The sequence below is a fragment of the Prenolepis imparis genome, unplaced genomic scaffold (assembly GCF_030444845.1).
Source record: "Prenolepis imparis isolate NDT839.2.m4 unplaced genomic scaffold, iyPreImpa1.0 SCAF_15, whole genome shotgun sequence".
Taxonomy (NCBI): domain Eukaryota; kingdom Metazoa; phylum Arthropoda; class Insecta; order Hymenoptera; family Formicidae; genus Prenolepis; species Prenolepis imparis.
The window spans coordinates 1,875,669-1,897,750 of NW_028141173.1; the positions used below are offsets into that span (position 1 = coordinate 1,875,669).

At 35.8% G+C, this 22,082-nt stretch overlaps 3 protein-coding genes across 5 annotated transcripts; 1 reads left to right on the forward strand and 2 right to left on the reverse strand.

Moving 5' to 3' along the window:
- Positions 1-25: 25 nt before the first annotated feature.
- On the forward strand, positions 26-11,329 carry LOC145946206 (uncharacterized protein C05D11.1-like). Its single transcript, XM_083055731.1, has 22 exons — positions 26-303; positions 454-695; positions 789-957; positions 1,029-1,192; positions 1,442-1,963; positions 2,051-2,305; positions 2,408-2,581; positions 2,773-3,009; positions 3,100-3,280; positions 3,379-3,631; positions 3,723-3,909; positions 3,979-4,122; positions 4,393-4,703; positions 4,808-4,864; positions 7,924-8,072; positions 8,838-9,039; positions 9,338-9,554; positions 9,632-9,965; positions 10,059-10,169; positions 10,338-10,612; positions 10,855-11,013; positions 11,095-11,329. The coding sequence occupies exons 1-22, from the start codon at positions 132-134 to the stop codon at positions 11,251-11,253; spliced, it is 4,674 nt and encodes a 1,557-aa protein (XP_082911857.1). The 5' UTR covers positions 26-131; the 3' UTR covers positions 11,254-11,329.
- Positions 11,330-11,643: 314 nt separating this feature from the next.
- On the reverse strand, positions 11,644-19,420 carry LOC145945779 (phosphatidylinositol-3,5-bisphosphate 3-phosphatase MTMR4). Of its 2 annotated transcripts, none has more exons than XM_083054920.1 (16): positions 18,786-19,420; positions 17,055-17,111; positions 16,541-16,859; positions 16,209-16,395; positions 15,936-16,114; positions 15,650-15,851; positions 15,270-15,460; positions 14,956-15,151; positions 14,700-14,885; positions 14,346-14,510; positions 13,993-14,243; positions 13,679-13,918; positions 13,306-13,597; positions 13,042-13,143; positions 12,775-12,959; positions 11,644-12,655 (listed from the first exon to the last, which is right to left on the reverse strand). In XM_083054920.1, exons 3-16 carry the CDS (start codon positions 16,846-16,848, stop codon positions 12,319-12,321), a joined length of 3,021 nt encoding a protein of 1,006 aa, XP_082911046.1. In that variant the 5' UTR covers positions 16,849-16,859; positions 17,055-17,111; positions 18,786-19,420; the 3' UTR covers positions 11,644-12,318. The 2 variants fall into 2 exon arrangements, with proteins under 2 accessions (XP_082911046.1, XP_082911047.1); XM_083054921.1 differs by lacking the exon at positions 18,786-19,420 and adding an exon at positions 17,716-18,614.
- A 625-nt stretch (positions 19,421-20,045) lies between these two features.
- On the reverse strand, positions 20,046-21,876 carry LOC145945791 (protein OPI10 homolog). Of its 2 annotated transcripts, none has more exons than XM_083054945.1 (3): positions 21,633-21,876; positions 20,752-20,769; positions 20,046-20,628 (listed from the first exon to the last, which is right to left on the reverse strand). In XM_083054945.1, the coding sequence occupies exons 1-3, from the start codon at positions 21,688-21,690 to the stop codon at positions 20,198-20,200; spliced, it is 507 nt and encodes a 168-aa protein (XP_082911071.1). In that variant the 5' UTR covers positions 21,691-21,876; the 3' UTR covers positions 20,046-20,197. The 2 variants fall into 2 exon arrangements, with proteins under 2 accessions (XP_082911071.1, XP_082911070.1); XM_083054944.1 differs by having other exon boundaries at positions 20,752-20,881; positions 21,633-21,807.
- Positions 21,877-22,082: the final 206 nt, after the last annotated feature.

Here is a 22,082-nt window from a genome sequence, read left to right on the forward strand (position 1 = left end):
ATTTACGAACATACCGTAGTGTATTTCGCGTGCGACACTCGTCGGCGATCGAGGGCAATCGAGGGTTGAGGTTGATGCTAATAGGAGTGATTTGATTACTTGAAGAAATTTACGCGAATCTGACCGATATTATGCCGCCTGTCGACAGCTCCCCGAGAGGAAATATGGGCGGATTTCAGCAAATATGTATGCTGAAAGTCAACGATACGATTCCGTTCCATATGTATAAATCTACGAATACCGGCATCACAGTTTGTATCGCGGAGGTGGAGGGGCCGGTTGTCAGTGGCTATTTCAATCTTGGTAATTGACATATGCGCTCACACATATTAGAAGTAATTGTTCGACGTAAAGTTCTCTTAATTCAACTCTTTCGACAATAAAAATATTATTGTCATTTAATATGTTTCAATAACGATTTTAATCATTTTTTCACTTTTATTCTACAATCAGTTACCGAGGCGTTTGATGACGATGGGCTTCCACATACATTGGAACATCTTATCTTTTTGGGAAGCGAGGAGTATCCTTACAAGGGCCTCTTGGATCTCTGGGCTAATAGATGTCTCGCGTCTGGCACTAACGCTCATACATGTTCGGATCATACTTATTATACTATGACGACAGCTGGTAGTGAAGGATTTCTCTCCTTACTGCCGATATATCTTGAACATATTCTTTATCCGACTCTTCAGGTGAAATTTTAATAATTTTTAATGCATAAAAGTGGAAGTTTATGTAAATTATATGAGATTAGAAATGTTTAACACTTCTGTATATTTTGATAGGATGCAGCGTTTCTTACAGAAGTACATCACATTACTAGCGAAGGAAAAGATGCAGGTGTAGTTTACTGTGAAATGCAGGGTAAAGAAAATACAGGAGAGAGTATAACACTTACAGAATTATCAAAAGCAGTCTATCCTGGAAAATGTGGATATAAATCTAATACTGGAGGTATGAAAATATAGATATATAATTGTGAGTCACAAATATATTTTAAATATTATTTATCTCTGTGTACATAGGTGCTCTGAAAAACTTGAGAGAAAGTACTAACAATGAGAAAGTTAAGCAGTATCATAAGGATTTTTATAGACCGGAAAACTTGACTGTGTTTATAGCAGGCCAAGTGAAACATGCTGATGTTTTCCAAGCATTAATGCCCTTAGAACAGAAAATAATATTGAAGGTATATTAAACTTGATTTTAATATTAATATTAATTAAATTAAAAGTTAATTTTAGAAATTAATAAAATAGAGATAGTACAGAATAAGTGCCGACTATTTTGCAAGTTATTATTTAATATAATATAAATGTATTATTTAAAAGATAATAATCTTGACATTATCCTAACATTTGCCATAATTTTCATAACTTATATTTTGTTATACATTTGTATAAACATTTCTTATCTTCAAAGTGTTATGAAATTGTAGGGAAAAAAAAGTACATTTAAGAGACCTTGGCAGACTCCAGTTGAACCACTTACAAAAAGTATAGATCTAGATGTTTGTTATCCATGCGATGACGAAGATAATGGAATGGTTTATGTTGCTTGGCGAGGACCGTCTACAGTTTATGAAGTGTACGATTATCTTGGTTGTTGTTTACTTTTGAAATATCTTACTGACACATCTGTCAGTCCATTGCAAAAGGAATTTGTCGAGAGAGATGATCCTTATGCCAGCAATGTGGATTATGAACCATATGAATTTTCAACTTCAGCTTTGAGTTTCATGTTTGAAAATGTGCCGAAAAATAAAATTTCCTTGCTAAAGGATTCTTTGCTGAAAGTACTTAATGATATATGCTGTGTTGGCAACATAAACATGAGAAGAATGAAGGCTGTAATTCAGAGAAGTATCCTTGAAACTCTAAGTGCCTTGGAAAACGATCCGCACGATACAATCGCAGCTATGCTTTTTGGACACATATTATATGGAAACACAAACGAAGATGTATGTATTATGTATTATTACACTTATTTCACGAGTTATATTTTACTTATTATATCGAGAGTATAATTGGTTTTATTTTTTTAACAGCTTGATCAGAGATTAAATACTATATGTGATCTCAAGAAATTAAAAAATGAGCCTGAATCATATTGGATAAATCTTCTTAAGAAATATTTTATACTCGCGCCAATGATTGTTGTAAAAGGCATACCTAGCATAGAGAAGCAACGCACATTAACTCAAGAAGAGGAAAAACGAATAGCCAAACAGATAGAGAAATTGGGCACGGATGGATTGGAGCAAAAAGAGATAGAACTTCAGGAAGCTATCAAGGAAAACGAAGTATGTATCTAAGTATACTGTTACATAAATTACGAATATATTTGTATAACATTTTATATCTGGTGGTCTTTAACCTTGCTATTGCTCTTATTTCTTTTTAAGAAACCTGTGCCAGATGAAGTATTAGCCAATGTGCCTATACCTAGCACAGATTCCATTAACTTTCATCATATTAAAAGTTACACCACAGAAACGTCGGAACAGCATTCTAGATTAGATGTCACTAAACTGCCATTGTTTACCTATTTAGATCATGTTAATACAAATTTTGTTTATGTGAGTATTGTTTTCTTTTGTGCCACTTTATTCAAATATATAATTTGTGGAAATATGTAATATATATAAAATATGTAAAATATCTTTTTTGTTTTCCACTTAACAAAAGCATTATAAAATCATATTTTACAACTACATATTGATTATTGAATATGATGTATATTAATCATTGTTTTTATTTCTAAATTCAGTTATTTGTCGTGATGGACACTGCCTCTATTGATAGAGAATATAGAAAATATATCCCCCTATTGTTGGAGGTTATTATGGAATCTCCAATAAGAAGAGATGGTCAACTGATTCCTTATGAAGAAGTAGTAGCCCTATTGGAAGCTGATACTATAGGAACTGCTACACAAATTGGCTTTAATAATTCCACGAGATTTTCAAGCGGAGCCTATAGTCATAGCATTTATTTGATGCTTCAAGTAATGTATAAACTGCTACATTTTCTTCTTTCACAAAAAAGTAATTGAAATCATTCAAAACAAATAATTTTCACATATCTTTTTGTGTAGCTTGAACTAGAAAAGTATGAGAAAGGTGTACAGTGGATTAAAGAGCTTTTATATGACACTGAATTAACAGTTGATAGATTAAAAGTAATAGCTGCAAAAATGGTGAACGATGTGGCGCAACTAAAGAGAAGAGGACACAAAATAGTGGGTGATTTAATGAAAGGATTAATATACAATAAAGGTAAATTTTTATTTTTTTAATCACAATACACTGAAAATGTAATACAATTAAGATAAAGTATAAGAGATTTGTAACTTTTTTTTTTTTTTAATTTGTAGATAGCAATCCTTACACATCCAGCATGTTGCGACAGCAAAAGTTTCTTACTGATATTATAGAACGTTTGAATGACGATGTAGACCAGAAGGAAGTTATAGCGGAAATTGAATCAGTCAGAAAGACTGTGACATCATTAAAAAATATGATTTTGTATATAGCTGTTAACGTCGATAAATTAACGGTGCAAGTTCCAGACGTCTACGCTCCGTGGAATAAATTCTTTTCTGATGTGACAATGTCAGAGAAGGCAAAGTAAATATAGCTTGTGCAAATCATTCGAATGACTCTGTTGCGCCAATATTTGGACACTATTTCTAATTAATATTAAAATAATAAATTTTAGGCTTAATGTTACTGCTGACTGGTCACTGATGAATCCTGCAGACGATATTACTCTCAATGGCTGTGTCACAGGATTGGGATGTATAGAGTCTTCATTCTTCTGCCAGACTTGCCCAGGCATAAGCGACTATCAGCATCCTGATCTGCCAGCTTTGGACGTCTGTTTGCAGTATTTGACACAAACAGAAGTGAGCGCATGACAGATGATTGAAAAAGTGATCAAAAAGCGCAGTCATTCTGAAAATACATAATTCCAGGGACCCATGTGGAGGTTAATCCGAGGACAGGGACTTTCTTACGGATACAGCATATTTCCGAAACCAAACGAAGGACTGTTGTATTTGACTCTTTTTAAGGCTACAAATGCAGTAGCTGCGTATAAGGAGACGAAATCAATAGTGGTATGAATAATAATTTTATTGAGAATGCAAAATATATCAACAAATTACAAAAAAACAGATTCATATCAGATATAAAATTTAAAAATACATAATAAATAAAAGATAAGGCAATAGAGAGAAAACTGCTGCTTAAATGGGAAATAATAACTATATAACTAATATATGTAACTATATGTAACTATACTGTTAACTGATATATGTAACTATATAACTGGTATATGTTTTTAAAGTATTAATTATAAAATCGTAAATAGTTTGTTTTTTTTGCAGGAAGCACATCTTGCTGGCGACAAATGGGAGAAGCTGCTTTACGAGTCAGCGAAATCGTCTATGATCTTCGAGATTATCGAACAGGAAAAGGCTATAGGCGATATTGTAACTCAATCGTTGCTGTTCTATTTTAGAAATGTGCCACATGATTATAATCATCAGATGGTGCGACGTATTGCCGCTGTTACTATGGATGATATGACTCGTGTGGCGGCTTTATATCTCAAGCCATTATTTGATCCGAAAAAATGTAAAACTACTATAGTGTGTCATCCCTCGAAAGTTGCGGAAATAGGCGAAGCCTTTAAAGGGTAAGCAAATAATTATTTTGCATTGTTCTTTTATACATATATATACATATATGTAAGAGAGTATGTATATATGTATATAACAAAAGTATATAATTTTTTTACAGAATTAATCAAAATCTTAAACTGTATAATTGCCTTGAAGAAACATATTTAAGCGAATGGTAAAAGAAGATTTATCTATCATAATCATACAAGACTACAATTTTACAAATTTGTTTTTTACGTACCTACTTGTCCTACGTATCATATGTTTTGAAAAAGTGAATGGTGAGTAGCTTCTAATATACATAGTACTAGAAAAGGAAGTCAAAATATGTATTGTGTTATTTTTATAAAAAATAAAAAAGTATAATATAATTTTAATAAAAATGTTTATTAAATACGTGCGCTCATACACACATATACATAAACAATTTCATATTTTGTAATTAACTAAAAAGACAAAATTAGTGCATAAACTACGTATTATATTATAAAATTGCATTCAATGCTATTGTCTAGATAAATTTAGATTATATATAAATATAATAATTATGAACAATCTACATATATTATAAATAATAATTAAATAATTTAAAAAACAAATAACTAATAAAATCAAGATATATGAAACGATAGATAAAAGTTATAAAAGATAACAAATGACCTAATTTTCTTCAAAATATTAAACAACATAAAATATATTGCCACTCATTATCCATTCGCTTTCACCACTTATAACAAACAGAACAATTTTCTACGATCAATTTTATCTCCAGAGTTCTTTACATATATTTTTCTATCGCGCTTCAAACGCAATTATGTATGCAAAGGACAAATTTACAAACACAATTCCTTCGTGTAATTCTTTTGAATTATAAGATTATAAAAACATATTAGTTTAACAAAACGATGATGCTTATATATAAATTTACTTTGTCTTCTATAGAAATAATTAAATATTGAAAATGAAAATCTGCATTTAAATAATAATTTTGTTCGATATATGTTCTTCAAATTAATCTTTTCTTCATATTAAATCTTTTTAATCAATATGTTAAAGAGAATGTTGAATTAAAGATGAATTAAAGATCAATTTAAAAAAAAGAATGGAATCTCAACAATTACTCACACACAAATTTTTTAAATTATTTAAATCTGAAATAAATGCCTAAATACAAAATTTAAAGTAAATAATTTAAATAAGTTTTCTTATTTAAAACATTTAATAAAGAGATTAAATGAAAATTGCGATTATGCCAAAGGTATTAATTTAAACATTTTGCGAAACGCGATTCATGCCAGAAATAATTTCTTATTTACTTCATGCTGAAATAAAAAAAAAAAAAAAAATATATATATATATATATATAGTCTTTTATATCTGACAACCCTCGCGTAATTACGGACATTTATCGCGGCGCTTGATCGATTGTGGGGAAATATGAGAGTGATCGAAGTTACAATGTTTACACGAAAGGTTTTCTTTTCACGATAGTTCTCCTTGCGTCAACGACGATAACGACGTAGCTTCCTTCAGTTCTACGCGTGTTCTCCAATCCAACAGGGGGTACGTGTAACGCTAAACAATAAAATCATTTTACATTTTTCCAAATTGTTTCATACTCATAAAAATAATATCAGATGAACTTGTAACAAGTGTATACTTTCAAGTACAATCTTAGTATTCTTTCTACGTTATATAATTGCAATTTTAAGAAGACTATATATTTCTGTCTAAATATCACAGTAATCAGTTTTTTTTATGTGAAATGATAACCGATCTTAATAAATTTTTACTATATTTCAGATGAAGAACATTTCTTTTACAAGATAATTACAGATATATATTGTCTTTATAAATAGCAATTTTATGAGAATTGTTAATGTGTTACATTATCACACGTGTGCTGCTACAGAAAATAAACACGAAAGAAATTTCGATTGCATCTTTAAATTAAAGAAAAATATGTAAGAAACGCTAAAAGTACAGCGACGAAAATTGTGTTTGCCAGCATATAACGAATAGATTGCAAATATCGTAATCGATTCTGATTACAGATATTGATCGTGACAAATGATTGACACAGTCAGATATTACTCGTCCTATTCGTCAAATAACACTATTAATGGTGTCTGTAAAATATGTATGTGTGTGTATATATGTGGTATGTGTATGTATACATTTGCACTACATATGCAGTATGTTTATGTTGCAAATGCAATCATTGTGCCATTGTGTAAACCACATTATGTACCACGTGCCGTAGTAATTAAAAAAAGTTGATATAATTTTATATAACTATTTATATTTTAACTAATTATATATTTACATATTTTGTAATGATTTATAAAAAATAGCACAATTAGAAAAATCTGCGATTTTTCCTTTGAATTAATTTTAGACAAAGTATCTAGATATTTTTTGTATATATAATATCAAATATATATCGTGCAATATATCGCACGTGTTAAAAGTTACACGTGTTAAAAGAATGAATGCGGAAACAAAGAATAACAATGCGGCTTTCATTTAATATTCTTGGCTAATATTTACCTAATAATATAGACGTTGCACGATAGAAGAGATAACATATATAACTGCGAGACTCTATTCCATTGATTCGATCACGTGCGAAAAACAAGCAAGAGACTTGTCGTGTCTTTCCCTTGTTTTCAATGAGCACCCTTATATACGAGCGGAATCACTGATCTACTTGAGATCGCGAAGCCTTTTTTTATAGATCCCGGTGTGTACCTTTACACGTACAAAATCTCGTCGCGTGTTCGCACGTAGGTGGTAGATAAGTGTATGTTTTTCAAAGGATAAGTATCTCTCGCGATCGTCAACAATAATTATCCGTCGACAATCTGACGAGTACGAATGGGGAGGAGCGGGTGCATAAAGCGCATAGGGTTGCGAATACAGCTGATAGAGCTGTGCCGCATTTCGCTCCGTAATTCGCGCCTCGACATGAATTCTCGATAAATCTCGCAACGTTAGATCTTCAGCAATTCGACGATGCGATTGACAGTGATTCTCGTCCTGTCTGTTCCGAAGGAACGGTATTTTTGCGAAACATCTCCTCGTGATTTTATTTCTTCGTCCTGTCAAATATAAAAAGGTGAATTACATAATCCGCACATTACTTTTTTTTTTTTACACCATACACACACGCACTTTATATTTTAATATATTAAAATGTTGCAAAAGATTTGACAAGTTGTAAATTTATAATTGTTATATGATTGTAGGAGTCTGTTCAATGCAGCTCGCGAATTATCTTGCGAGTGCGAACATCATTGACGAAACTACCCTCATGTCTAGAAAAATGCAGGTGCGATGGAACGATTTCGATAAGCAACCAATGGCGAATAAGATGACAAACAGTAAGATGATACAAGTCTTCATTTTACATCTTTGTTTTTTATAAAATTCAAAATTCATTTACTTTTACTCTCATGTTAAAGAGGAAGAATGAGATCAAGTACTATATAGAATTGATCCTTGATGATCGTGAAGCATGATCTTAATTCGAAATTTATTTAATGTTGAAATATCCATATTTATAATATTTATGTATTTATATTTATATTTTGATTTCCTTTCTTCCTCTATAATTAAAATTATTTTAAGTTAAACTTAAAATAAATATTTTAATATGAAAAGATCTATATTATAAGAAAAAGAAATATATTAAAATTACAATATTAAGATATACAAATTACACTCATATTAAAAAAAAATAATCATCTTTACAAAACAAATAATTTCATTAATTTCAATGATTTTGAAATATCTAAGATCGTGTCTTTAAATTTTAGACGTCGTTACAATTATTCTGTACGTTATAAAATAATTGAAATTGATGAAATCGTGCAAAATATTCCTCTTGGCATTTAAATATATCTAAATGTTTCGAAAATGTTACTTTTAATCAATTATTTTTATGAAAAATAAAACAAAATAAATATTTTAAAAAATTGATAAATACTGCACGATTATAGGAGTTAGTAAAAATTATAAAACATGATACACAAAATTTTAACAATCACATGTCGCGCAAAGAATTCCACCGTACTTTATTTGTTCGATGTGACACGTGTTATAATCGTGAAAATGGGCGATTAAAATCGATGGAATAATGTATGTAGACAAACCCTCAAACGTGGACGAATACGACGTGGCAAATCCCGACGTGGCGAGTAATAACAAGTCGATAAACAGCGATTTATACCAAGCTGTTTTCCCGATCTATCATATCAGCAAACTGTCCGGTATATTTCCAACGAGATTTGTCCGACAAGCGTCTGGCAGGTATCAAGGGCGATTGAGCATCATCGATAGCATTTACAGGTGACAATGAGCGATCAAATCGTTTCACATTCTTGTCGACCATGTCTAGATAAAGATCAAAGTTTAACGCTTAAAATATACATATATATAATTCATATAGAAATATTGATTCTTATATAAGATATTTTATTAAGTTCTATTTTTACCTCAAATAAGCAGTAACGAGCAGTTTCTCATTTAGAAGCTTAAAAAAAGAGCAATTAATTAGCAATTACATTAAATATGAAAAGACATAGGAGATTATTAGATTTTTAATATATATAAATAAGCAAAATATAATTAAAATAATGTATCGCAGTCTGTTCCTATTGGCGTGCCTGATAGGCGCCGAGATCTGCGGTTTCTGGCGCGATCTCAGACATGGATGGGAAAACAGTACCCGACTCAAGTCGAAGAACGCGGTAATTGTCACTACGAGCGACGTGTTGGGTGTGATGAGTCTCACAGCCGCCTCCGTCATCGGTTCAATTCTGTGCTGGCAGCACGTGCAGACTGTCATCGATAAACTGATTGAGGTAAGTTCTTTTTTTTTTCATCTAATTACCTTTATCGAGACTATCGCATTCGAATTCATCGGTTCATTCGCTTCAAGTGCGACGAGAAGATGGGAATCCTCTCGCCGAAGAAGTTGCAGCGATGCACCATCCTGCTGACGTTGTGCAGCCTCTCCTATACCATCATTCTTTCCTGTCTCGATGTCTACACATGGAACCATAAGGTGAAGCTAAATAAGAAGCTGGATTACACGGGTCCGCTCAATTATCTCCCCCTGTACTTTATGTACATAGTCATCATTATGATGGAGATCCAGTACGCCATCATCGTGTACAACGTGGGTCAGCGCTTCTTCAGAATCAACAAGAGCCTCGAAAACATCCTAAAAAGTGGCAAGATCACGAATCAATTCAGGAAAGATCTTGGATTAGGTGCATATTTTCTAATCGTTATAGTAATGACCATCAAACATTTTTGCTAAATCTTTAAATTAATGCTTCTAAAGTGATTTTCAAATTCCTTAGCCGGTGACTTGCGAGATCAAGGACAACTCATTACGTATATCCAACAAGAAATGGTGGGAAATACTCGACTGTTTCGTAAATCGAAGATCATGGATTCCACCATCGCAAATGGTACGATTTTATTTTAATTTTATTTTAATTACATTACAATATATAAATAATAATAAGAGAGAATTAGATGCTGAATATATTAGAAAATGACGAAAATTATATATAATAATAATATATAGTTTAAGATAAATTTTTTCGATAACAAAACTGTAGCAAATTTTTTTCCAGATAATAGAAGTTTCACGGACAGAATATCTCGACTGTTGACAGTACACGCATCTCTGTGTGACACGGTCTCGCTTATAAATAGCGCTTATGGCGTCGTTGTACTTGTAATTACGATTACCTGCTTAATTCATCTAATCATTACGCCGTACTTTTTGATAATGGAAGCTGACGGAAGGCGCCAACCGCTATTCCTCGCGGTGCAAGGACTATGGTGCATCTTCCACGTTTGGAGGCTGCTCATGATCGTGCAGCCCACATATGCCACTACGATGCAGGTAATATAATCTAATTTAAATAAATAAATAAATAAATAATTAATAAATTAACATACATATATACATAATAATTTACTAAAACGTAAATGATTACAGAGCAAGATTCAGAGTTTTACAGAAAAATAAAAAATCACAATAAATCTTTCCTTATTTCTTGAAAGTAAAATTTAAACATATTTTTAGACATTGTGTAATTTATTATTTTATATTTCGATCCCGTGAATACGTACGATTATTTTCAGGGAAAGAAAACAGCAGTCTTGGTAAGCCAATTGCTGTCCGCGAGTCATGACAGGGAAGACATGAAACAACTAGAAATTTTTTCGCTTCAACTTCTGCACCGCCCGTTGGAATTCTCAGCATGCGGACTCTTCACCCTGGATCGGACTCTCGTGACTTCGGTAAATAAATTTTAACTCTCCTCTCCTGCGTGCCAAAACTTGAGGTAAAGAAAAAAAATTCACAAAAAAAAATGTTTCTAGATTGCCGGCGCAGTCACAACGTATCTCGTAATACTTATCCAGTTCCAACAAGAGGACGACACAAAGGGCAATTTCGACAACATATTGAAGAATGCTACGCAAATGCTGAAGAACGCGACGACGCTTCACAATATTACAGCGGGAAGGTTAGGCCTATAAATTAGGACAAACTGTGCTTCTCTTCGTTCTTACTTTTCTTTGTTTTTGAATCTATAATAAAGCTTTTTAAAATTTAGTACACGTCGCCCAAACATTTATTCGTAAAATATCCACGATCGAAAGAATCAAGTCGAGACGAATGCAATGCACAAAGATGCAGATTTCAAATGTGATATCAGAGAGTTTTTAAAAATGATTAAATCAATAGAGCGCACACGAAATACATAACACACATTTGGTGCAAACCAATTCTTTAACTTAAGACAGCATAACATTTACTAATATAATGGCGAACGTTTTTTTTTCCCGTCACAGATAAATCTAATGATAAGGGAGGGATTAATGGTAAAATATGGGTCTTGGATGTGAATCCGATCGATATCAGACGCGTGTGATAATGACATTTAATATCCCAATTCTCGTACATACGGCGGTGATATAAGAAATACGATCTCGTTTTTTTTTTCGCTCGACCGCTAATCTCGATCGCTAACGAACGATCGCTCTCGTCGTGATCAAATTGACAATTAATTAGCACTTCGCTCCATAGTATAGTCGTCTAACAAAGTTAGACGTCGATCACAGCCTATCTAAAAATTTGCCACTCACCACCCACTCTCATCGTGCTAAGCGTGGAGATATTTAGAGAAACGGGTAAACTTGAAGGATCTCCCTGAATCTCTCAGAGGAGTATCTCTCAGAAGAAGCCAGGAATTTTAGCTCGAGATTACTCCTAAGGTATATACAACCTCGTATACTATCTTTCACCCTCTCTCCCTCTCTGCCGTTTTTTTTTTTTTTTGCGTATCCGTTATCTTGTTCGCGTACAAATTATTAATCTAGCAATAAATATATTAAATCGCTTAGGACACTCTAGACGCGTTAGTCCGCATGCTATGTATATATCCGATACAAAGTATGTATAAATCCGGCGATGCAATGCGCGCCGCGCGGAGTTAGGTGATGCTGATCAGCAACCGATGGAGAGAGAAATCGCGCCATCTCCAACGGATTGCCTTCCCTCGGCTTTTCTTCTCCCCCTCTGCTCTTAAAATCCTCCTTTTCTCAATTTGCCGTAGCCGCTGCGACGGATGGTTGCGTTTTCTGATGCGTCGCTTGCAACAAGTTATCGCAGCAAGTATCCTTCGTTACAGCGGGCGGCAGCTTTCTCGACCTTTGACATGTTACCGGTTGCAACGAAGGAATTACCTCAGAGGGATCGATCTCGTTCTCTATTTTAGCACTCTGGTGACGGGCGTTGCAAGGACAGGAGTTTGTATGATGATGATGGTGAAGCCGCGTGTAGCAATCGCTACACACCCTCACGGGATTATAGAGTTGTTCGCTAGGCAGAGGGGTGGAGTTCTCGGAGCAGTCGGCGCAGAAAATCTTGCCGCAGCATCTAATCGCGTAATGCAAGATTGTGCATAAGATTTGTTTTTTAGAAGGCATGCTTCGTTGCGCGCGTGTCTTCTCATCTTCTAGCAGCAAATCTAGCAATCTACCGCGCAAAATGCATACCTGCAGTGATGCTTACGTCTACCGAGCCAAAACTCCGTGTTACAACCCATACACCGGGTCACGGCATGATCGGGCACCCAGAGAGTAGGCGCGGGACTCAGCTCCTCTACGGCTTCCCAGGACATATCCGACGGTAGTGACTCTCCGTGTTCACCAGTGCTGCCCACGGAATCCGGTAATGAGCCCTGCGAATCGATAAATGCATACATTTTTCGTTATATCGTTACATGTTTGTGTGAGAATCAGAGATATAGAAATTCTACTCACAATGTCGTCGATACGATCGATATCGGCATTGTGATTGCAAACTTGCTTGATTAGTGCCAGCCTTGTTGTGTGTAATTCCTTCCTTAGAGCTTCTTCCTTGAGCTGGAAAAATAAATTAAAAATTGTATCAATCACGATGCCTATCGCTTTAAAGGACTTCAGAGAGTGGGACGCTTTCGTTCTGTAATGTGTCGCCGGCTTATATTTTCGGGGAAATTGTCGCGAAAAGTGCGATAAAACACTAATAACTGCTGCTTCAAGTACCTTATGCTCTACGATAATTTGTTGTACTCGCATTTGGACGTCACAACATATGACAGGAAGACCGTCAACATCGTCCAGCCAGTCAGGATTATCTAGCATAACGTCCTGATGGGTTGGAGAAGCCGGACATATGCTACTGGGAGTTCTTGATATCAATGGGGCGCTAGTATCACTCACATCACTACCCTCGTTGTGATTGCGATTACACGATGAGCAAACGGCCCGTCCTGTTGTGGTGGTGCCGGTTTCGATCCACGGCGATACAATATCCCGCAACGGATTCGTCTGTGGTCTGTGTGAATTTTAATAAATTTTATAAAAATTCTCGTCAACATATATGCGCGTATAAAAATATAAAATAACAAGTACTTACACTTCCGTCTCTCCGTTCACTACTGCAATGGCAGAATCATTGTTAGGTATCAAAGTATCGGTGGAACTATCTACCGAGGGATTGGCGGGTGAATCGTTGGATGTTTGATTCACAGTACATCGTATCGTCTTGGTTTCAGTCTCCAATGAGTTCTCGTTCACAGCTTCATTTTTGTTATCGTCCACGTTTCTCGCGCTCTTCTGATCCGTTTCAGTTTCAAGCGCTAGAGAATCGAATTTTCTGTAGCAGAAAAATCAGCATAAGTTTAAGAACATGCTTATAGCGAAGACTTCGAACCATCGTCGATTACGTACTTTTCCATGGAAATACTCGGATCGCTACGTCTTCGGTGTAAATAAGCCGCGTGATCGGGAGCGTGCATGAGGTCGCCATACGATCTCGTCTTTGTCATCTGTCCCTGCGGTTCCTCGCTTTCGCCACCCTCGATGTCGATCAACGTCACCCTCTGTTTATCATCTCTCATACCGAGCAACGATTCCATAGAGCCTAAATACACTTCGGACCACAGGACAAGATCGCGCACGTTGCAACTTGGCCATAATACCTGACATAACACAATAATAAAAACAATAAAACTAGATATCTTATTTCGCTATTATACGTAGAAACATGTTAATCACGCGATATACTTTCGCGATTGACATACTTGATTCTTTAACGGAGAATATAAATGATTCACGAACGCAGTCGAGTTGAGAAAACGCCAAACTGAGAATGTACGTTCGCGTATTCTCAATTGTAGCCTTTCCTGCCTAGTATTACACAGGAATGTACCAAATAATTGTGAATATGTATGCTGGGCTAACTTCACCTGAAACACGTTATTGTTATTGTCAGAGCGTTCGGGAAGAATTTCTTCCGATATCTCGCTGTTTATTATATATAATATTATTATATATATTATATATATTATTATATATATTATATATAATTTTTTATATATATTATATATAATAATAAAATTATATGTAACAATATAATATATAATAAATATATTTACAAGATACGCCGACGACATTTGAAAGCTACATTGAAACTGCAGAATCAACTGGTGAACGCAGTCGAGCCATTGAAGAAATACCGGACAGCGCTCGTTGGGATCGTCGCAACCGATCATTTGACCACATCGATCCGCGAACTTGTGTCCAAAGTCTAACCATTCTCTCTCAATCAAAACTTGGAATCCCTAAAAAAAGAAAGATGACGACAGTGATCGAATTTAATCTCCATCGTCCTCTTTAAAAGTCGTGGTCTACCTCCATAGTGCGATAGTACGGATCAAGTAATATCTGCGCTAACGCGACAATTTGGGGCGTCCTATCCCAACCGTCACTACAGTGCACTAATACTGGTCGACCATCCCTCTCAATCGCGGAAGCCACGGTGACCGCCGCCCTCAATAAACCCGACATATGTTGCAGCCATCGCGTACCTTCCAGCAAACTTAACCAACTGTAAGAGAAAAATTGGACAACAAAAAAATTATAATTGATAGGATAAATGGATGAATGTCTATCGAAATGTGTAGCACAGAATGGATGATCTGACGCAGTCTAGGAAAACAACTCACTTTGGTTGATCCGCGTCCGACGCGCAAAGCTGTCGCACGGCGTGGAAGCTTTTCCGTATCGAGTGGATATTGGGCAGATTCATAAATTGTATATCACAACTCGGGTAATATTCCGGACATTCGCAGCCGCCACCGCGCGCCCGATTCGCTACAGCTGTTGTGTACGATCTCGCATCGACGATTAAAACTTTCTATAAAATGTAAAACGAAAAATTATATAAAATATCCGCAAGATATAATTGTGCACTTAAATAATATAGATTAATATTTAAATTATATGTAATCGATATTTAAGAGTCTTATTTTTTCTTTCTTGAACTTTTTTTTAGTAATTAAATTTTTCGTTGATCGATTAATCATCTGTGGCTAAAGACTCTTACCTTGGCAGCGCTCGGTGTTATAGTTTCGTCACCGGCATCGGAGTATGTAATAGGCGAGTCTACCATCGTAGATTCGCCCTTATCGTAGCTACACGCGTCCGCGAGAGCCTTTAGAAGATCCTCATCCTCGGAACTTCTCCAGCCGAGCCAACCGACTTCCGGTTGGCTGCTGCGAGCTATCACGGCACCGTTATTCACATGCCTTAAAAATACGTAACCGCTTTAATAAGACAAGAATGCGATACATAATTATATAAATCACGTAGAAAAAGAAAAGACTATATACCTCCACACAATAGCCGGAATACGTCTGGAACTTCTAAATTTGGCAACAAATTCGAGAGTTTCATCGGAGATGCAAGCAGGTACCAAGAGCTGCGGTGGATAGGATGGACACATCCGGTAATCCTTATTTATTTGACTTATACGCCATGTACCATGTAAATTGAACTTCAATCGCTCGACCTAAGAGAATATAGTTTTTTGTAAAGACATTCGTATGTCATGCAAAAAATTTTCTGCATTCAATCAGAAAAATTTAAAAGGTATATATACCTACCTCTGAATTAAAAGTGGTAATATAAGAACTATTATCTTTTCCAAGCCTAGGATAATCCTTGCCTTCTTCTATGGACCACGCATAGTAAGCAAACGCAAATATATCCTCTATACTTTTTCGCGGATAGGTCACTTTGTGTAATCGTTTAAACCACTCTAAACAGTGTTCGTTTGTGGTAAATGCACAACTAAAATAAAAACACAATATTCACTCGATTAAAATGGCTATAGAAATCTAGTCACGTCACAATTTTCAATAAATAAATCTATAAATAATCGCAAAAGGCAAGATGAATCCAATGACGAAGAATAAAGATGGAATTGGAGAAGTACCTTAAAGAACGTGCGTCTTTGCATCCAATGTGCAGATAGAAAATCTCTTTGACTTCTAATTGCTCGATGAGACCCAGAGGTATATTGTAACACGTTTGGCTTAATTGCAAATAAAGTCTATAATTGGAAAGTGCCAAAACACCGTCCGTCGTTCGTCCCAGGGCGACGACCGATTCCCCGCTCAACGGCGTGAATGGAATCGTCAGCGTTTCATCCTCGCACTCGAAATGCGTATGCTTGGGGAACAATTCCGAAGCATGCAGATGACATATGGATTGCAGACTGGTCGGCTCCTCGGAACTTTCCATCTCTGCGCTTTCTACAATAGAGAAGATTAATTAACTTACACGTCCTTGACATTCGGTAATCAACTCTGTGTATATATATGTATATATCTCAAACGTGCACAGAGGTCTAACAATAAGATCTTGAAGAATGACGTCAATGATATGGAACAATGGTGCAATGAGTTGTATCATTGTTCCTTTTATATCAGTAATTTAATTCAACTTACTTAATAAAAACTTTATCAGCGAGTATTCGATATCCCGAGATTAAGGTATCCTGTTTCCTGTAACACATCAGCAATTTGTATAATGAAATAATAATGTATGCTCTGACTTATACAAGTATACAGCTCATCGCATATTTACACTGTCAATAGCCTTCGGCATCTCACAATGTTCCAAGATTAAGAATAATTTTAATTATTCAATTATGCTATCGCAATTTAAAATAAAGCACAAGAGAAAAAATTATATTTACTGGACAATTAATATAATGAAATTATTGATATCCTCTTTCAACAAATATATCTCTTTTATTTATACTTAAATAATTCTCTATTAATACATAGAATTAATTTGACGCTTATTATATATATTTTATTGTTAGTAATATAATTTAATATTATTATTTATAAGTATAGCTGCCCTTTCTTTTCACACTCCTACAATAACTGTATTCATATTTATTTCTATTGTGTGTATATTTTTTACTCTTTATCCCTTGTCTGAAATCCGAATCTATACATCTATATATCTCATTTCAAATGCAAATCAAGCGAACGCATAGCATTGTATACTTTGAATCACGTGCAGTGCAATTTCTTTTCATTCGCAAAACTCTTTTCTTTTTTACACACTATTTTTCATCTCGCACTTCCGTTTCTCTACCTCCGAACAATTCGCGATCGGAATGACAGGCGGGACAGGCGTCCTCGTCGCGGTTTGGTTTAACCGCAGTGTCATCGTGCGCGCGGGGAAAGCATACAGATCCCGCTTCGCCTCGCTCCGGACTCCGGACACCGACGTCGATTATCGCCAATTCCGGCCGACCGACTTTTTTTTTCCGTCTACTACATTGTACATACATAGGTGGGTCCGCGTGCGACCGTGGACCGCAGTAGAAAGGGACAGCGACCGAGGAGATCAATTGGTTCCCCGATTCCGTCAAAGCACGCCGCGCGATTCTGCAGGGGACGACGCTTTTTTTTCTCTCTCTCTCTCTCTCTCTCTCTCTCTCTCTCTCTCTCTCCTTGCGCACTTTTGACATTTTACAGCGTTTTGAAAACTATATGAAATTAATAAAATATTTCGACCGATACCTGTTCCTACTTGACAGCTTTAGAAAGAAAAACAGTAATTTTTTATAATAGATACAATTGAGAAACGAGTAGATGCACCTCTCTCCTTCCATGCTCTCTTGAATCATTATTTTTCTCTACTCTCTCCCTTTCCCCCGAACGGGGCCGGATGCATATATTTATTGCGAAAAGATACGTAACGTGCTGCGAGCGCGGCCGAGAAAGAGAGACGAGCGCACAAATCCATTATTGCGTCTCCCCGTTTGAAATCGCAGCTGGCGACGCGAGACCAGGAGTAAAGGTGCAGCGCGGCGCAGCCGCACGAGTATTCCGTTACGCTTTACTTCGTACCGTCCCGACACGGCCTTTCCTTCGCTTCGACTCTTGTTATGCAGCCGAGCCAGGCGACATGTGTCAACCTTGAGACGCGCGTCGCATACGGCGCGTAATTACTCCCGCGATTACTCTCTCTCTCTCTCTCTCTCTCTCTCTCTCTCTCTCTCTCTCTCTCTCTCTCTCTCTCTCTCTCTCTCTCTCTCTCTCTCTCTCTCTCTCTCTCTCTCTCTCACTCTCCCCTCTATCTCGTGTCTCTCTCTCTCTCTCCCTCTCCCCACCTCGAGAGAGAGCGCAGAGTAATTGCAGACTTTGCTTCCTACTCACTTGCGTGATGTCCCAAGACGATGAATGACAACGCACGTCCTCAAGATTTCTCTTCTCTCTTTTTCTCTTGCTTTTTTCCTTGTGCAGAGTCCGTGTTGCTTCACGCGGAATCCATAAACCAAGAAGGCGCGTGCTGACCTATGGCGAAGAGACGCCACGCATTAACAATCTCGCTCCGCGACGCGGGGCATCGTCCTCAGGGACACCACCGCGACGACACCGAGGCGCCAGAGACACGGATCGAGGCGAGTACAGGACGGCGGCGGCGGCGGCGACGGTGACGACCGTCAGTTCTCATTACTGCAGCTGGACCTCATGCCCGTGTCACGCACGAGATTCGTCGCCGCGTTCCTCGCGCGACCCGCACAATTTTGCGTCGCGACCGGGACGTAACGTGAGACGACGAGATACTCGACGAGATACTCGACGAAATCCCCCGGACAGCCGAAAGTCTCTCGTACTCGTATAACGTGAAAGCTGCCGTGCTCGATCGTACTGACAGGTTAATACATACGCACACGTACGCGCGACCTAAAGGTGCATTTTCACGGCCTATCGCGAGTCACGTGGTGGCGAGGCGAGAGTACAAATCCGCACATGCGATTTCTCGCCTTGCGACTAGTAATTTCTAGTAATTTACTACAGTACGATCTTAGCGCGCGAAAATTCGTAATCGTGTGTCGCAAGCTTAATGATAAAAGTTATGATAGATTAGATATTATAATGATAATGATAGATAATGCACATAATGATTCATGCATACATAATTTTAAAAAATAAGAAAAAACTGACAAGTCACTAATCTTTGTGAAATTTACGCAGAATTAAAAGCCTATTCGTTAGAGTTAATTTTAATACATTTGTTAATAAAAATACATTTGCAACATATTTCTTTTACTAAATATTATCTCTTATGATTCTTAACAAAAAATTATAAATACTCGTTTTATTAAATGTGATTTAAACTTAATCGTTAATTAACTTGCAGAATAACATTTCCAATGTAGTATAATTATTAATAAAAATTGTTTAATTTTGATGTCATCCTACAAAAATTATCAACAATTAAATTTAAATATTTATAAAAACAGACAGAAATCAAGTAAATAAATAGTATAATGAAATATATTATCTTAATCTGGCAACGCTACTCTGATGTTTTCTTTGAGATATATTGAAGATTTTATAATAAATCTTAAACATATATATCAATGTCAAAACTTATTATGAAAACTAAAAGAATTATTTATTACAACAATATAAAAGTGACAAATTCACTTTTATTCATACTAATAATTCAGCATGTCGTACAACAATATTGAAACGCCAGAGTCAGTGCTTGGCCATCGCTATAAAGTATTTCTGTATGTATATTGACAAAAGATCTAAAATTAAATACGCGCTTTCCACAATCACGACCTCCAGAAATTTGGATTCTGCTGTAACCGCCTTTCAAAAGTCTCGTACCAGTTTTGTAACGTGGATAAGGGTACATAGTTTTCTGTGGGATTTGGTGTCATTTGCGCTTGCGTCACTGTGAAACTCGTCACATAATTCACAAAACTGTTAAGCATTTTCTGCACAAACTCCACAAAGGTGTTGGTGGTGGTCGCGGCGAGTGTAGCAGCCTGCTGCTTGATTATTGCCAGCGGTTCCACCGACACGCCGATCTGCGCGACGTGCGAGATCTTACCGATGCCAAAAATTCCCACATTGCTGTTCTCGAACTCGTGATTCTTCTTCAGGCTCGATATTTTGAAGATGGCTGATGGTTTGGCGTTGGAAATATACCCAAGAAATTGCCAGTTGGGTGGCGCATTTGCATCTGGCCAACTGAAATACACTGCGAAGAGTTTGTCGTATTAATGTTGTATAATCAATTTCTAGTACAACTATTAGTACATAAAAAATTTTAACATCTTTATTATTTTGATATGTAAAAATAATGTTCATTGTGTCATCTTACCTGCACCTCCCATGCCATCTGGAAAAGGTATAGTGCCAGTGAGAAAGATTACTATATGGTTTATGTTGTCGGCATCAGACACAGTAATTAAAAATTGATTCTCTCCAATTTGTTGGAAGTCAGTTTGAACCTCGAAAAGCAAAAATCATATCTGTATTAAATGTATATATTTTTTTACTATTAAACAAAACAGAATGCTTTATATATTAAATATGAGACAAATTTTTAAAATAAATACATAATATATTTTATATAATGATGGATTATAAATTTTAAAAAGATTAGAAAATAACAAAAAAAATATATTTTTATAATATCAAATACTATATACCTTCTCTATTCCTATAAACGTTATTTAAATTTAACTAACTTAATTCTTATAGCAAATTTAATTGAATGCACTAGTTTGTATTAAGTGCGCAGAGTTTTCTGCACTAGTTTTCAATATGAACCAAAAGTATCGAAAACTGAGTAGGAATAGTATATACATATAATAAATTAAATTCTAGTGCATATAATAAATGCAATAGTTTCTATTTGTACAAGATCAACTGATAGAGAATCAAACAAATATCTGTCAATTTTAATTCATATTTATGAAAACAATTAAATGCAATTATAATCTCATCATTGTTTAATATCGTCTTTTAATAAAATTTACTCAAAGACAGAAGCTACGAAATTTTAGATAAAAATAAATGTCTCACGAATCACTATATGACATACAGCAGAATGATAATATATAAAGTGAGGGCAAGATTGTATTCTAAAAAGAACGACACCTTTTTTCCTCGTCACGTATAATCGAAATAACTTTGACACACTAACGATAATTAATAAATGCAATTAATAAGACACTACATCAACGAGGTTACACTTACAAGTCGTCCAGCTACAATTATACCGAGCATTTTCGCGTCTAAATGCATCTAGATGCATCTAGATTGTTCTGTCGCGTCCTACGATACTCCTGAACAGTCTGGAAAACTACCACCGCATGTTTACACCAGCTCTGTTGAATCGTTTCTGCGCTTCCTCCACCTCCACCATAACCAAAATGCTCCCGAATCGTGAGATCTTGGCGCGCATGCGCAGTAGCGCAAGTCGATCTATCGCTGTTGATTGGCTCGGATCGCGAACCAATCAGAAAACACGACGCTCGATCTATCGCTGTTGATTGGCTCGGATCGCGAACCAATCAGAAAACACGACGCCTCGATCTATCGATATCAGGAAGCGTCGATCGATCGATATTGAAAATAAAATATTACTGTATAAATGACATTATACGACGTGACGTGACGTAAAAAGACACGTTTGAAAAGCGCAAT